General features: G+C 42.4%; 1 protein-coding gene across 7 annotated transcripts in view; it reads right to left on the reverse strand.

Moving 5' to 3' along the window:
• The window catches only part of LOC121903750 (C-myc promoter-binding protein-like), an 82961-nt gene that overhangs the window by 64769 nt on the left and 2448 nt on the right, over positions 1-15744 (reverse strand). For 4 of the 7 annotated variants that reach the window (XM_042423740.1, XM_042422248.1, XM_042422951.1 and 1 more), the window contains exons 1-2: positions 15137-15273; positions 685-1015 (exon numbers count right to left, since the gene is read on the reverse strand). In XM_042423740.1, coding sequence (XP_042279674.1) covers positions 685-1015; positions 15137-15266 — 461 coding nt within the window. In that variant the 5' untranslated portion in view covers positions 15267-15273. Of the gene's footprint in view, positions 1-684; positions 1016-3675; positions 3695-10135; positions 10255-15136; positions 15274-15744 lie in introns of those variants that run through there. The other 3 variants (XM_042425325.1, XM_042426096.1, XM_042424567.1) reach the window with 3 other exon arrangements.

Here is a 15744-nt window from a genome sequence, read left to right on the forward strand (position 1 = left end):
GCACACACACACACACACACACACTCAGCTTCCCATTAGTCCTACCAGTGTCTGAAAAGTGCAACCCCTCTGGTCTTTCAGCACGCAAAGGCTGCTGATACGGTCTAAGCAGAGCCTCTGTGTCAGTGCCTGATAAGCACTGCACTCTGTAGTGTCAGAGGCCAGTATTGGCCTCCTTAGCATTGTCACCACCTGCCTCAGCCAGCCAAGAGGTGAGAGAGGACTCAACAAACCCTATTGAATCCCTCCAGTTCAAAAGATGAGGAGGACACCTGTAACCGTGCTTCACAACACTCTTTTCACTTTTTTTTTTGTCGAGAGATCACAATGAGGGAACGACTGCAAAGCCGGCAGAAAGTAGCTGCTGTGGAAAACTGCTGCACAGGAGGAATTTTCAGGCAGAGCAGAGCACTTTAGCTTTTCAAAGTATGGACTACCTTTAAGACTGTAACTGTACACCTCACTCACAATAGCAAGAGACAGCAGGACAAAGATTCATGAGCAGAAAGATGAAAGTAGAAACAACAGCAACCAGAATATTTGCTGATAGCAGCAGCTGATTGTAAAGAATATATACATTCTTATCAATAACTTTTTATTCTCTCGTTTCAGCTTCTTATTTATAAGGATTGATTTAACATAACAAGTCCAACAGCCCACCTTTAAGACTCCTTCATAACTTACCCCAGGTCAGTTAGCGGCGGCTTGTCGCGTCCTCGCCTGTAGCACAGGAAGATCTGGGGCGCCATGAGGCCGCCGTTGTTCAGATCGGCCGAATGGCCTGTCGGCGTCGTCTCTATGCAGGTGAACCCCGGCGGCACCTCCTCGCCCATCGAGCGGATCACCAGCGCCACGTCGGTGATGGGCGCCTTAGGCTTGGCCGTCTTATGGCAGACGTCGTCAAAGTGGATCTCCTGGTCCAGCGGCTTGGACGGGTCCGTCAGACCTGCCACCACGAAGTAGTCGGCTACACGAGGGCCTTTGTCCTCCATCATCTTCCATCCCAGCCGACTGCCTGCACGGTAGCCGAGGAAAGGAAAGGAAAGGAAAGGAGGAAGACAGACACGGAGACACAGACAGGAAGAGAAAGAAAGAGAGAGAGAGAAAGAGAGAGAGGGGAAAGGGAGATTAATTTTCGTTGTGGAAGCAGGTACAGACGGTTCTTGCGCCTTTGCTTTGGCAGTGAAATAAGAAAATCTGACAGTCATAAATCTTACTGAAGGGGAGGCCGGTAGAAGGGCAAATTTAAAAAGCGGGGGTAAAAATGTGAAGAGGAGAGGGGCTTCCGTTATGTGCCAGGTAGCCATTTACAGTTTAGACAGTTAGTCTTTGACCAGACTGGCTTCAGATCACATGACCAGCTAGAAAGGTTCAGTGTCCCGGCTCAAGGACACTGAGAAAGAACATGCAGCTCTGAAGTGGACAGAACATTGTTGATGTTGAGGGTTTTGAACCTTTCTCTGATTCTAAAATGTGAAAAACCCCACAGTTAAAGCCCGGCTGCCTGCACAGACCTGAGTGTGCATTTTAAAAAGGGAGCAATGAGGTGTTTCTTCACACTTGACATTCTGCCTTAATTGCAGGCCGGTCCCACATAAAAACCTGCTGATTAGAAGGCTTGTGATATCATGAAGCCTATTAAGCAGAGTAATAAAACCCAAACAGTAGTTTCCTTAATCTATCCAAAGAAGGGCATGTCCTGACTGCACAACATCACATACACACTCACCAGAGAGGCACACACACTGAAAGGTAAACCGACACGGCCGGTTAAACGTGCTAAAAGTACGGAAACACACGAAATGTCACTTTTTAGTGAATCTCCAAACAACAGGGAGGACATTTTCTGTTTCAGACACAGGAGAGAGACCCAACATTGGCAGCTCTCTGAGGATAACAGTGACTTTTCAAGATCAGCGTTACTTTGATGCGACACGGCACTTCAGCACTGATTGTTTGCCGTGTCGTGATCACAGCGCCGTTTCAAGAAAACAGAGGAGACGAAGACCGCTGAGGTCAGAGTCTGAGACAAAAACGATGAATGAAAAAAAAGAATTTAGGCCAAAGACACAACTGTGAACAAAACTAATGGTGTGAGGGAGAAACTGTGGCAACATGCTCAACAAGTGTCGCTGCTAAATTTGTGTTGCTGCTTTCTTTTAAGGGGAGGTTTGTTTAAATTATGAGTGTGTTCAGTTCCCTCATGATCAAAGAAATGCTCAAGTTTTCTCTCCAAGAGCACAAAAAAATAAATGAGCTCACAAGATCACCTACACACAAGAACACATTTGTATCCGTCACACCTCAAGAAGAAAAGACTGTTTCTCCTTATTACTGTCGCCATTTTTACCCAATTATTCTTCTACAATAACATATACAGGCATTACTGTCTTAAGCCTGATGTGACAGCGTGTGGGTAAAGAGATGTTACATAATATTCACATATGCACTTTAAACAGTCTTGCTCGATGCTAAAGTGCTGAAGAACAAAGAAATACTGTAAGTCAGTTCTGCTTTTTTTTTATCCTTTTGCAGCCTCTGGGTGTGGTGGTGTTGAGTCAATCTGCCTCAGTGACCAAATTCATCACTCAACCTCTTGACACTTGAGCCTTAGAGACATGAGTGTGTCTCTGTGAGTTAAAATGAAACTTGACCTCCCTCCCCACCCCCCCCCCCCCACCCCCAACCGCTTCTCTCGCCCTTCTCCTGGTCAGTCATGCAGACGCAGAACGACACGTCGGGTTCATTACAGCTGAAATCAGGAAGTGTGAGAGACACGCACGACTCGAACGTGTCTTCAGGTTTTTACATAAAACACAGTTATGCACAGATTGTAAATACCGTAGAGGATGTGAGACCTTTTCTGGACAAAGCTGATTTATCTCTTTGAAAAACACGAGCGAGTCACAGTCAGCTAGAATTTTCTCACCCGGATAGCCGTTTCATTACAACCAGATTTGTTCCTGCTCAATTTAATTCTGAACAATTCCACTGGACGAGGCCTGTGATTCCAAGCGTATGCAGTAAGAGGGTGTGGGGGAGAGAGGTTTAACAAGGAGGGCGTGTTAGCTAAGCTAAATGTGTTGGCTCAGGGAGGAAGGTGAAGACGCTGCCAACTCCGGTCTATGTGATGCTATACTAGCAAGACTCCAGCTGCTACCGAGGCTACACAGACCGCTGCTAGAGCCTCCTTTTATAGGAGGCTGTTGTAAGTCAAGAAGACACCAAAGGAACTAAATATTTCTCTGTTTTGACCTGTACCAGCGAATGTCCTTCCATCTGCGCATTTGGGATTTCTGGTCTTTGTCTTTGAGGAGCTTTGATGCCAAAGTTTGTCTTCAGTATCAAGATCCTGCAGACTGTCTTAAAGGCTGCAGGCTTCAGCAGATGTAACAGAACCGCATTTCTTCATTAACAGTTTTGTTGTGTGATGTAATGAGTGATAATTAGCAGTTTTAGACACAACATTTAGTGGAGAAAGAAAAGGTTTTGTTTACATAAAAGCCTGGTGGCATAATGAAATGATCTTTGCGAGGTCAATGAGCCAAGCTTACATACAAATAAACAGCAATTTGTGTTCCTTTCTGTTGTCATTTCCAGCTATTGACAGACGGTGAGAAAAACGCTGGTTCACCGTGTTCTGGCTCTTACGCTCGGGTTACAGATGCATCTCACCTCATCGCTTCCCTTCCTGCTAGAAACTGATGAGAAGACTGTCGGTGCTCAGTTCGCTGAGTTATTTCTCTTTGCCAAGTGATGTCTGGGCAGCTGTGATAAGGCAGAAGTTGTGAGGTGGACCCGGGCCATTCAGTCTTAATCCCACATCTTACATCAACCTTGATTCTGGCAGCGCTCTTCTAGTTATCAGCTGGAGGATAATTGGTTAAACTAAGAGTGACCGCGGGAGTTCTGAGGGCCACACATCTGCACGGCGTCCTGAGTCCAGGACCACCGTCCTGCTCTCCACTTCCTGTCCAACACATAGAGCAGGTTCATGAACGTCCCCGGGACGCTCGTATTACAACACATCAGTTTAACACCCGAAGGACAGGATGTTGGACACGTGCTCATTTCTCTTTCAGAAATGTTTACATGGGAATTTAACACAATATGAAAATGCAACAGAGAGCTAAAAACGGGTCCAAACACATCATCATACCAATCCGAACAACTGAGGCACGTGGAAAACAACAGCACGTGTAAAAAAAAAAAAAAGAAAGAAAATTACACGCAAGGCCGGCTCAAAGTTGTGGGACAGATGCACACACATTGCCGTCATTGCACCTTCACGTCTGCTCATAACACTCTGCCATTAAAAGCCTGCATGTGAGCATGTGTCTAGAAAAGCCTGACAGGCTGACAGACAGCATGACAGTGTGTGTGTGTATATGTGTGTGTGTGTGTGTGTGTGTGTGAGAGAGAGAGTGAGCACAAGGTCCTGAGGTCACATTCCTGTATTTCACAGACATAATGAAAGGCAGAAACCAACATGGTCAACACGTGTGGTTTTGTCAGCGCCAGGACAAAGTCATGTTCTATTGTTTTTCATTTGCAAAACACTCAAATCTCACAGAGTCTATGTTTAAAATTAACTATAATATCATATGCAACCTATAATGAGAGGAAGGATGGAATTGCGCCGGGTGTCGGCTGGCGGCTATCTCCCGTCTTGCAAATGACTGCAGCTTTATTGACCCGGAGAGGGATTTTGCATTTTGAGTCTCGACTGACTCGGGTGTTTGTTTCATAGGACGCACAGTAAGTACAGTTAACTCCTCACTTAGCACAAACCCCATAACAAAAAAAAGATGTTGACCTAATTTATTGCAGTCCCACGGATGCAAAGCAAAGCAGTGTCACCCTCTCTCAAACCCCCCCTCCTCCTCCTCCTCCTCCTCGTTAGGCTGGCTACAGAGTCACATGACAGGCCGAAGAATGACACTCATCCACGCCATGCTGTCAGCTTGCTAAAAATACAAAGCAAACCAAACCGGGGTGGTACTGTGGCACACATTACATAAGGATTACATATATAAACTGTATATGTAGGACAATCCTGAACTCCCACTGATATCAATCCGCCTTTCTTGTCTTTATGCTGCTCTCTTTGCCTGCCCTATATTTCAAGTATATATAAAATTCAACATTATCAAGTTGGCAGGATGAAAAATGAATTCTATATCTCACAGCTCACAGCCATCGGTGAATCTGAAGGTGATAGCGAGGTGAGGATTTATAGGTCACACCACAAAAGCTTATGCTGCATTGCTGTGATACTAAAAAATATTAACTTCATGTAAATAAAAAAAGAGGCTCGATCCGTGCAGCTAACAGTTAACAAATTTAGCAGAAACATCCTTTATCCAGATCAGCCTTGAATTTTTGATGCGTCAAATATGCTGAGAAGGCACAACAGGACTATTTTCAAGCACAGATCATCACTGGATTCCCTCCTAGGAACCGCATCCAAAACATGCAGAGCGGTGACTCACGCCGTGCCTGACACATAAGAATGAAAACCTGCATGACATCTTAAGTGGTCTAAATCCAAATATCTTAATTTTCTGGCTTCCCCTACCTCCCCCGGCCTCTGGCAGACTGACCTGGAAGGGAAGTCTCGCCTTGGTTTTTGGAGGTAAACGCCCAAAGAGGAGTCACGATTTATTCCTCTCAGCATAAAAAAAAAAGCTGTGAATGTTTAAGAGGGGGGGGGGGGGGGGGTGTGCTCGGGCCAAAAGCCTCTTTAAAAGGTCACTATGGAGCTCTTCACAGTGGTCCTCAGGCACTACAGAAAATATTTATGTGTTTCTGAATCATTTATGATGTGTGTTCATTCAGCACAAATGCCTTAAGATATCATTTTCCCCGAGATTTTTGCAGAGTGTCTTTGTGAAGTAGAAATCTTTTGCCTATGGAGCGCATTATATGATGCGGTTAACATGCACGGATTATCCGGGCTCTGTCTGACACTCTACAGTACAGATAGGTAGAGGAGAGCCGGGGTGGGAGCAAGAGAAGCAAAAGAAACAGAGTTGATGGAAAAGCACCACAGGCCCAGAAACCTGAAACTAGGCCACATGAAGGGCCGGGTGCCAGAGCTGTAGACAAAGCTTCCCAGCCCAAACTCGCTGACTTATAACCACAGCAGGAACTCAGGGAGGAGTTCGATAAGATGTCCAGACCCTCAGTCGCTTCCACAAGGGGCTTGTTTAAGACAACGTGACAGGGGAACGACTTCCAGCTGTCTCCAGTTAAGGAGAACCGGGGGCCAACGAAACTCACCAAACAGACTCTGGTCCTAGGCTCCGATGGCCCGGTCGTTGGCTCTGGGCTCCAGCTGTATAGACATTGAAGTCGGGAGACAGCCACAGCAGGGCAGACACGTGGAGGAGGTGAAAAGGAATGTGCTCAAGAACATAAACACAAGCCAGTAGGAAGCCTCACTAGCCAAGCATCTGCTTCTAGTTAGCCAAGAGGAGTGGGCGTTTGGCTCCGGTGCCTCTCGACACCAGTCAGGTCACATAACATCTCGGAGTAAAGATGACCCCTCGGAGAAATGAATCTGTACACCTGACTTGTTATTTAACTAACCAAATGTTGAGAGAAACTCGAGTCGAGGTGTTTCACGTTTCTGCAGCCAAACACACCTGAGTGAAATGTCACTGCTGGTCCTGACGAGCTGTAGCTGCGACTTACAAACTCTCAGCTCCCAAAACAACAATCTAAAGAATGAAGGCTGCAATTAAAGATCATTTTCATAATCAATCAGTCTGTTGCTTATTTTCTCAATTTATTGATTAGTCCTTTAGTTGATAAAGTGTCAAAAAAGTTCTGAAAAACTTCTCCCAAGTGATATCTTGTTTTGCTTGTCAGTCCAAATACCAAAGATATCCAGTTAATTATCATACATGGGGGAAAAAAAAAAAGGTAGCAAATTCTTGAATTTAATGAGCTGGAACCAAAGACTGTTTGGCATTTTTGCTTGAAAAAAAAAAAAAAAGACCAAAAAAAGTTAACAGAGTCTCAAAATATTTGCAGATTATTTGTCTTTTATAAGCACAGACATGAAGGGAAGCTGTACAGAATATCCACAGAAGAACTGGTAACAAGCTTCAGACTGCCAGCTCAGTGTATCTACTACCAGCCACTTTGGCCACTTTGTTGTGTAACTTATTTGCCAACCAAATTACACAACAGCGAGCACTAAACATGTACTTTAATTGCTTTGAAAATGAGTCACAGTGTATGTGTGTGTGTGTGTGTCCCCAGGAAACAGTATGCATAAGGTTTAGTTAGAATACATTAACTTTAGTCAACAGAACTTGTATTTTTAATTAGTTATGTGACCATTTGTTGCTGTCAGTTTGTTTTTTTTGTGTGTTTGCTTTCTTAGGCGTCAGTGCTGCAGGCTTACTTGTGGTTCCTGGAGTCTCTAAAAGTAGAATGGGAGTCAAATCCTTCAGCTATCAGCTCTCATTCCAGTTTGGGTCCGGGAGGGGGGAGGGAGGGGGGGTCAGACACCCTCTCTACATTTAACAATAGGCTAAAAACTTTCCTTTATAATAAAGTTTATAGTAAGGGCCGACCCGTGCTCGCCTTGGACCGGCCCCTATTTATGCACCTATAGGTCTAGACTGCCAGGGGACTTCCTGTGATGCACTGAGCTCCTCTCTTCTCCTCCTCCTCCTCCTCCTCCTCCTCTCCATCTGTACACATTCATGTACCATTAATACACGTTACTAACTTAGCATCTTAGTTTTGTGCTTTCTCATCTCGCAGGAGACCTTCAGCTGCCGACCGACTGCTGTCCAGCTTGACGCCCACCGCCGCCGCCGCTGCTATTATTATTAGTCATATTTCTATTATTATTACTGTTGTTGTTATTGTTGTTATGCTTCTCTGTGTCACTCTCCCTCTCCCTCCCTCTCTCTCTCAACCCAGCCGGTCAAGGCAGATGGCCGCCCCCCCTACAGCCCCGTTCTGCTTGAGGTTTCTTCCCATTAAAAGGGGAGTTTTTCCTCGCTGCTATCGCCAAGTGCTTCCTCATGGGGGACTGTTAGGTCTCTGTAAATTTTAAAAAGGTATAGTCTAGACCTGCTCTATGTGGAAAGTGTCCTTAGATAGCTTCTGTTGTGATTTGGTGCTATACAAAGTAAATAAAATTGACTTGACTTGACTCGTTCATAGTGTGAGACATATTTACCCTCAGGGAGTAATAATCATAATAATTATATCTTACAACCAGCCATCATTAAGTTGGTGTTTCCTTTTTCTAACAGGGGAAACAATATAAACGATGTCTCCTACAAATTAAAATCATGCATTCCTCTTCTGAGTCAGTCAGTACTTGTTATATAACAGCAGCCAATCAATGTCACAAAGAAAATAGACTTGTACAGTGGGTGTATACTGGTGTTTTGTTTTTTTTTTAGTTTTCAGGTACAAAGCAATGTGTAAAATTCCAGAGCAAAGCACTCAGATGCAATTATGCAATTATGTCAAATTTCAGTCGACTCCTTCTAAGATGCCAGATATAAAAGACAGATTGATAAATGGACAAAAAAAAAGGGAAGCCAGATCCGCAGACACATAATAAATTAGTTAAAACTTGGACGTTGATGCGAGTCCTTTAGTCGTTATGAAAAATGAAGTTGCCTGCCCATAAACAACATCACATTTACTGCTCATCAGAAAATAATGTTTGACCTCAGTGTTACCGGGTGTGAAAACCAAATAACTGTGCAAATACTCCAGAATTATCATATTTCAGAGCAGATTATTGTACATTTAAACCCAGGACTGCGGCACACAAGCTTTCAAACTTACACGGATCTGTGCTAAAGGTCACGACACATCGAATGAGTTCAGCAGGTTGACTGCGACGGGCTCCGACTACGGGCCGGCTTTTGTTATGACAATATGCAAATATGCAGTGTTATATGCGTGTCAGCTAATAGATTACAGGCAGGCATAAACCATAACAAACAAAAACACTTTGACACTTACCGAATGAAAGTTGTCAAATACAGTCGGTTTAAACAAGGTTCATTAGAGATAACCTTTAATTAATGTATAAAAAAAAATGAGACAGGGGGCAAAGAGGTAAATTATCATATAAATGCAATAATTATCATGCGCCTGGCAACACTGATAGAAAGTCATGTGTGACTGGCAACCTGCATGATGAAATAAAAGAAGAAGAAGCTGTTTTCTTTCTGTTTGCAGGGTGTCAGCAGACTTACGGTAAGCAGTTTATATTTACAAGAGATTCATTTCAAGATCCTGAGATTGTTTACCTCGGCTCGGATAAACGTAGGCATGTTTGGTGTTATATAACATAAAAGTTACGGGAGAACTAATGCTGCGAGATGAAGGGTTTACTTCAGAATTTGGAGATAGTACTAATTATCAACAACATCTCAAGGGGGGGTGTTGACACTGACTATGTTTCCTGCTTCATAAAGTTAAGAAAATGCCTTCGGGAAACAAATATCTTACACCACAGAAGCATTATATATATATATTTTTTCTCTCTCTATTTCCACTCTAGAGGCTCACTTATTTCTGACTCTGGAATAATTTATGATTTCAAATTAAAGCTTCAAAGTTTAGCACTTGTCAAAGCAGGAGGAGGACGCTCAGGGTCAAACGCCAGGGTTTCATCCGTTAACACTCACTAATGTAACAGATCACAATGATTTTAACCACGCAGAAAGCAGGATCAATGGGAAGACCGTAGAAATAACCTACTGGGATTAACCTATACCAAACATGAATATGCTAATAACGCTGTAAGGTGCTTCAGTAGAAAAGCATTAGTGAGCATACAAAGTGCTTTGAATAACTTTGTACGAGTTCTTGACTGAAATATCAAAAGATGTTTTGAAATTCAACTCAAGTTTAAGCCTTTTTTTTCCTCTCTTGGCGCGAGTGGGAGACTGTGATGTGTTTGTTATGGTTAATTAAGCACAAACCATGATGGATGGTTACGCAGCAGCACGAGACGGAGCGGTGACAGACTTCACCTGCCAGAAGTGATCCTATTAACATCACTCTGATTACAGCGAGAAAAATAAACAAACCAAAAATAAAAAAAAGAGGAAGAGGTGGGTGAAGTCTAAGGGGAAATATTCACCGCCAACGTTTGACGCCTCCGTCTCAAGGAGACGTAGTTATCGGTTTGCCTCGGAGCCGGTTTGAAGCCCAGAGGTGCTGCTGATTGTTGGCACCGTCTTTGCCGTTTGGGGCCAAGATCTTCCAATAAGGAGTGAGGGATGTTGCCTTTCACGCTCTGGAAAAAACGCCTCGCTACCTCTGACCCAAGCTAACGTTAGCTTACCAGGAAACAGCGCACACGTTAGCTATTTCAGCTAAACTGTACTAACACGACAGGTATCGTAATCAAGTATCAATAAACTTACAGAAATGTTTCGACAATAGTAGAGAAGCAACGATTAATCGATTAGTTGACTGACAGAAAATTAATCAGCAACGATTTTGATAATATATTCATTGTTTAGGTCAAAAATGCCAAATATCTGACGGTTTCTTTCTTTTGTCTTACATGATAGTAAATGGAATATCTTTGAGTTTTGTATTATTGACAAAATAAGACATTTAATGACGCCACCTTGGGCTCTAGCAAACTGTGATGGACATTTTTCACTGTTTTTTGACGTTTATTTGACAAAAAGAAGATTAATCAATAATCACAATAATCATTAGTCGCAGCTCTGGGCAACAGTCCAACTCAGTTCGAGTCCCAGAGCCAAGGAGAGCAGCAGGCCAACGAACTGTCAATCAACGCCCACACAGCAGACATCAAAGCTACTATAAGTCTTCAAATCTTATTAGCGGAGCAATAATTCCCAAAATGACCACCTGCACACGTATTAGAGGACTTGAATTTAGCGATTGAGGCCAGAATGACTCCTTGAAAAAAATGGCTGACTTAGTATTTCTAGAGAGAAGATGATGCTTTTTGAACGGGAGCATGTAGCAGCTGTCAGTGGTATTACACTTTAAGGTACATCCGTATTGGCTTCAGCCTCAAGCCGTTGTAGCTGCTGCTTGCAAACAAATGAGCTTCCATTTAAACAACACGACTCAGGGAGACAAATATAAAGCATAGCCCGACCAATACTGGGTTTTTAAGGCTGATATAGATCAATATGGTGGTCTGATCCAGTTGTTTTGGTGGTTTGAGGTACAGGAGTGTTGTCCTAAGACTATTTGTTTGTGCTAACATTACATCTTTTTTTCTGCACTTGATGTTGCTGCTGAACGCTCCTCTGCAGTCTGATGTTAGCATAAAGGCTAGACTAAGTCATTTGTTTAACCTCCTGCATACCTTTCATTCACAGATTTAGCCCTCCGTCTCGGTGATATTTATGCTGACAACTGTGAGCCACCAGAAAAGTAATTGGAGGAAACAGCTACACGGTGGAAAAATGTTACTAAGTCATATTTCAGTAAACACATATCCAGGTTAATACCGGGATCATAATTCCTGGTCTTCAACAGTACATAAGATGTTACCGTCCTGGCTCTGTGCATTAGCGCAGAGAAGTGCTAACACAGAGCCCTGTGGGAATTAATACCATGTCTCCAGGAAACCCGATCTAACCGACCTGCCTTCTCTTTCCAGTCTGATCTTTTAATTCCCTCGTTGGCAGAAAAATGTTCTTAAGGCTGCTTGTTGTGCCTTCAAGTCAGACAAAGTGATTTGTACCAAAACACACATTTGTTTTCCTGTGTGACCTCTTTTTTTTTTTATCTGTATAGCTTGTTAACTTTGAAGTCTGGCAGTTTTGATTTAGTGACGTCTTAAAGAGCCAATTTCCGTCTGAGCGATGAGAAGAAAGGAGAGACGGTGGGGAATTATCCTTTACCCTTGTGAACCTGGTAGACCACACAGCAGCAGCAACAGAGAGATGTGAGAATCAGACAATTACAGCCTTTACAAGTGAAGCCTCGGCTGTGGCAAGCCCATATACAACGGGGTTTAAGTTAAATCTGATGTACTTAAAGTTTCCTCAAAGTGGAACAGAGCGGAAAATCAGACTTTAGTCTAATTTATCCTTGAAATAATGCTTTTATATTTCAGCGCACATGATTGAAGTTACATCCATATCACTCAAAAACCTGATTTAGTTGGTTTACTTCTTTTTTTCATGTCTTTTTTTGGGCAGCAGAACAACACAGTGTAAACACAACACTTACAAATTATCACCTAATTAAGTTATCATGGCAACAGTTGCCTATTTACACATCAGTGGACTCAGTCCTTGTTTTTGACCACCTGACAAACCTACCGTATGTCCAATATTCAATCTCCTTTTAGTTCTGTTTTGGTTCTTATTTATTTCATAGATTGTTGAGCCAAACCTGAATGTATCTGACTTCCATTTGACAGTCTGGCACCAGTGTTGCTGTGTTTCTGGCGGGTTTATAGGTCAAATTTTAGCTGATGTGTTAGCAAAAAAAGAGCACCTCCAAGCTACCAAACCTCCAATTAAATATTAATAACATGTGTTTTTGTTTGTTTGTTTTACTGTAAATTGCTAGACTGTCCTCTATGTAGTTTTCCTGCAATTTTAATCAAATTATGCACTTGTTGAGTCATGCACTATTTACCCATAGTGCCAATTTCATTGCTTAAGTATTCTCCTCTGAATCCGAAACAATGGTACCAATAGCAGCCTGTCCGACTGTCCAAAGGGTCAAACAATTCTTAAACCTACTCCACTACCCCCCAAACTTTATTTTCTCTATTCATACATATTGCATACTGCTGCATTATTTCCCTGCAGCACTAACAACACAACCCAAAATGTGTTTTTGTCTTCTGACAGATGACTTTGCTAGGTGCTATGAATCTCACTTTAGATGATGACATCAGTTCCCCAACGCCCAAATTCGTCTTTTTTTTTTTTTTTTCGAACACCAGATGCCACCCACCAACTGTGGAGACATCCTGCCTTTCTTTCTCTCTGGAGGCAATACTCTGAGCTTACAGCTAATTAGTGTTTGTGGATAGTCTTCCCTGGGAACATGTAATCCCGTTCTCCGTTGTTCTGCATGCAAATCTATAGCAGCTTTTTCTTTTTCTAGTAGTACAGCGTCTTCTTCTTCTTCTTCTTTTGGCCGCGTTTTGCATAAAAAACAGAGACGACGCTGTGCTGTAACCTTCAGTCTGACACAAAGTCCTGCTTTTATGGAAGAATTCTTCGCATCACTGAAACATTAAATCTTTATTGACATATGCGCAGAGAACAGTCGGTCGCTCTGTACAGTGAAATTCTTACTTTGTTCTCCTTTTCCAGCCGCCATACATAATCAGATCTGTATCCAACAAATCTTGCTACTAAAATATTAAATTTATGGCTTAATCTGCAGTGAAGGAGAACTAGGTATCAAGCCTCAGTACTTCTAGTATCATTATAGTCATGCCTGTAGCGACATGTATCATAATTCTGGTAATTTATACTTTAATTTAAGCAAGGTTTCCTGTACACAGTGTACAAAAAAACATCAAACAATGAAGCATTTGAGAAGTTTGACTTGTAAAACAGAGAAGAAGGTTTTCATGGAAAAGATTATTTAAACTCATACTAAGTACAGAAAGTTTTTGTTGTTTTTTTTTTTTTTTCTTTTAGTGTTTGTACTGAAACCAAAGTATCTGAGCGGAGATATACCCAAAAGGCTTTAAAAAAGCAACTGTCAGCTGGATCCAAATATGTGATTCAAGTGGGCTCGAACATTTCAGTATAAATATTTCTATGTGAACAAATCTCAACTAAAGACAAGAAAAACAACACCCAAGTTGTTTATTATTCATATCCCTAAAGGAAAAAAAAGAGCAACATAAAAGCATGTACTGATGATGTTCTGGGCATATTTTGTTTGTATATTGACTCGATGTAATTAATGTTACATCATGTCCAAGAGTCTCCAGCTATTGAAGTTTAACAAAAAATGTTTCACTGATGTAAAACAAAGAATGGTATTAGTCCATCAGACTCAAACAGATAGAGCATCTTTCAACAACCGTACAGAAATCAGAGAAACACACACGGACCTATCTGATCACTCACGAGAGCAGGAAATAGATGCCAAAGAGCGTCGCTGTCACTCATTTCCAGCAGCTACATCCTCTTGCTGCTGTGTTGTTTTTCTGTGCTGTCATCATCTCTATTACTCCCCTCCTTTGTATAAATCAGCGCACATTGTTGTTGAAAAGTATTATGTTCAAATATAAGGAATCATTAATAACCTGCAGACACGAATAAAGCATCAGTGTAAAAATTGTTGTTCCATGTCCTTGGAGGAATGGAGGTACACAGAGATAGATAGAGACGGAGGTACAAAAAGAATTTAAATGAGGTGATAACATTCCTTATCATTAGCTTGGCTATAGTGTAACCTAATCTTTATGACAGCTGGAATAGGCTGTAAGCTGCTGTAGCCTGCAGCCTCCACATCAAAACACTTCAACCTGCATCACTGCTAGTGAGAGCAAAAAAAAAAAAAAAGGGAAAAAAATCAGTGTCTTCACATCTTTACTACAGCTTCATTACAAAAAAAGAGATGAACTAAGCAGTGTTTTTTTCCTTTATGTTATGTGAACACCAGACTAGCTTAACTGAGAGTTGGAAGTGCCCAGTGAATCTCCAGGATCATCCCTAGTTAGCTCCAAAAACCAGAGAAATACTTTGGAAGGAAACAATGAAACATTAAAGAAGTTTAAGTGAATGTTCTGCAGAAATACATGATCATTCCTCAAGCATGAGAAGGGTGACGGCTCTATGAAGCGGGACTCACTAAACACAAGATGATGGGAATACCATGCACCTTATGCCTCAGGTATTAAAACCATCACTGCTATGGGAAGGGGGGACACTCGGTCTCGGTTATATGTGGACTGTAAGCATTAACCCTGAGGCTGGTGTCGGGATAAGAGGAACCAGGGTTACTGAGTGTACCTGAAGTCTTCAATCAGCTAAGCAGCCACCACCGAGCTGTCTAGTGCTTTCATCTTTTACTCCCTGCCGTAAATCCTCTTCTTGGACCTGCACAAGACTACACATCCCAACCCTAGCCCCCCCTCCCCACCCTCCCCAAAAGCCTGGCTCACATTTAGCGAGACGACAGTGCCTTCGTTTCGACTCTTTTTCCTCTCTGGCATTCCAACACAGCGGCTCATCTGCCCTCCGAACAAGAACAGACAAGGCAATAAGACAAAACACAAACATACCGTCCATCATGTACACAACAACACATCTCAGGTCTCTGGACATGAGAAACTCTATGATATGTGAAATACTTGAATGAAAAAAAAAGCAACAGAGCAGGCAGAGGATGTATGAAGTTACAGTGCAGGTTACCTTTCTGGTATGTAGAGCTGCGGTTTTTCAAATGACAGGCTTGAAAGTATTTCTGTCACATGTGTGATTTGACCAGACTTGCCTGTCCTGTGCGACACCACTAAATGATATGAGGGGAATTTTTGGAAAGTAAATCTCCCCACTGCAGCCATGGCTTGACTGCTGGTATGTTCACACCCTCTATGAATGTGTACTGAATTGGTACCGGCTCCTGATTGGTCAGAACCGGCATACTGATGAGCTCCTGCAGCAGTCTGTAGCTGCTCTCTTTATAGGAAAGTCATTAATTACTTTGACGTATGAGGTATTTTCACTTCACCTACTGTTAGATGAACTCTTTTTCCTACATGTAGCTGTC

This window comes from Thunnus maccoyii, chromosome 1, assembly GCF_910596095.1.
Source record: "Thunnus maccoyii chromosome 1, fThuMac1.1, whole genome shotgun sequence".
In the NCBI taxonomy this organism is placed as follows: domain Eukaryota; kingdom Metazoa; phylum Chordata; class Actinopteri; order Scombriformes; family Scombridae; genus Thunnus; species Thunnus maccoyii.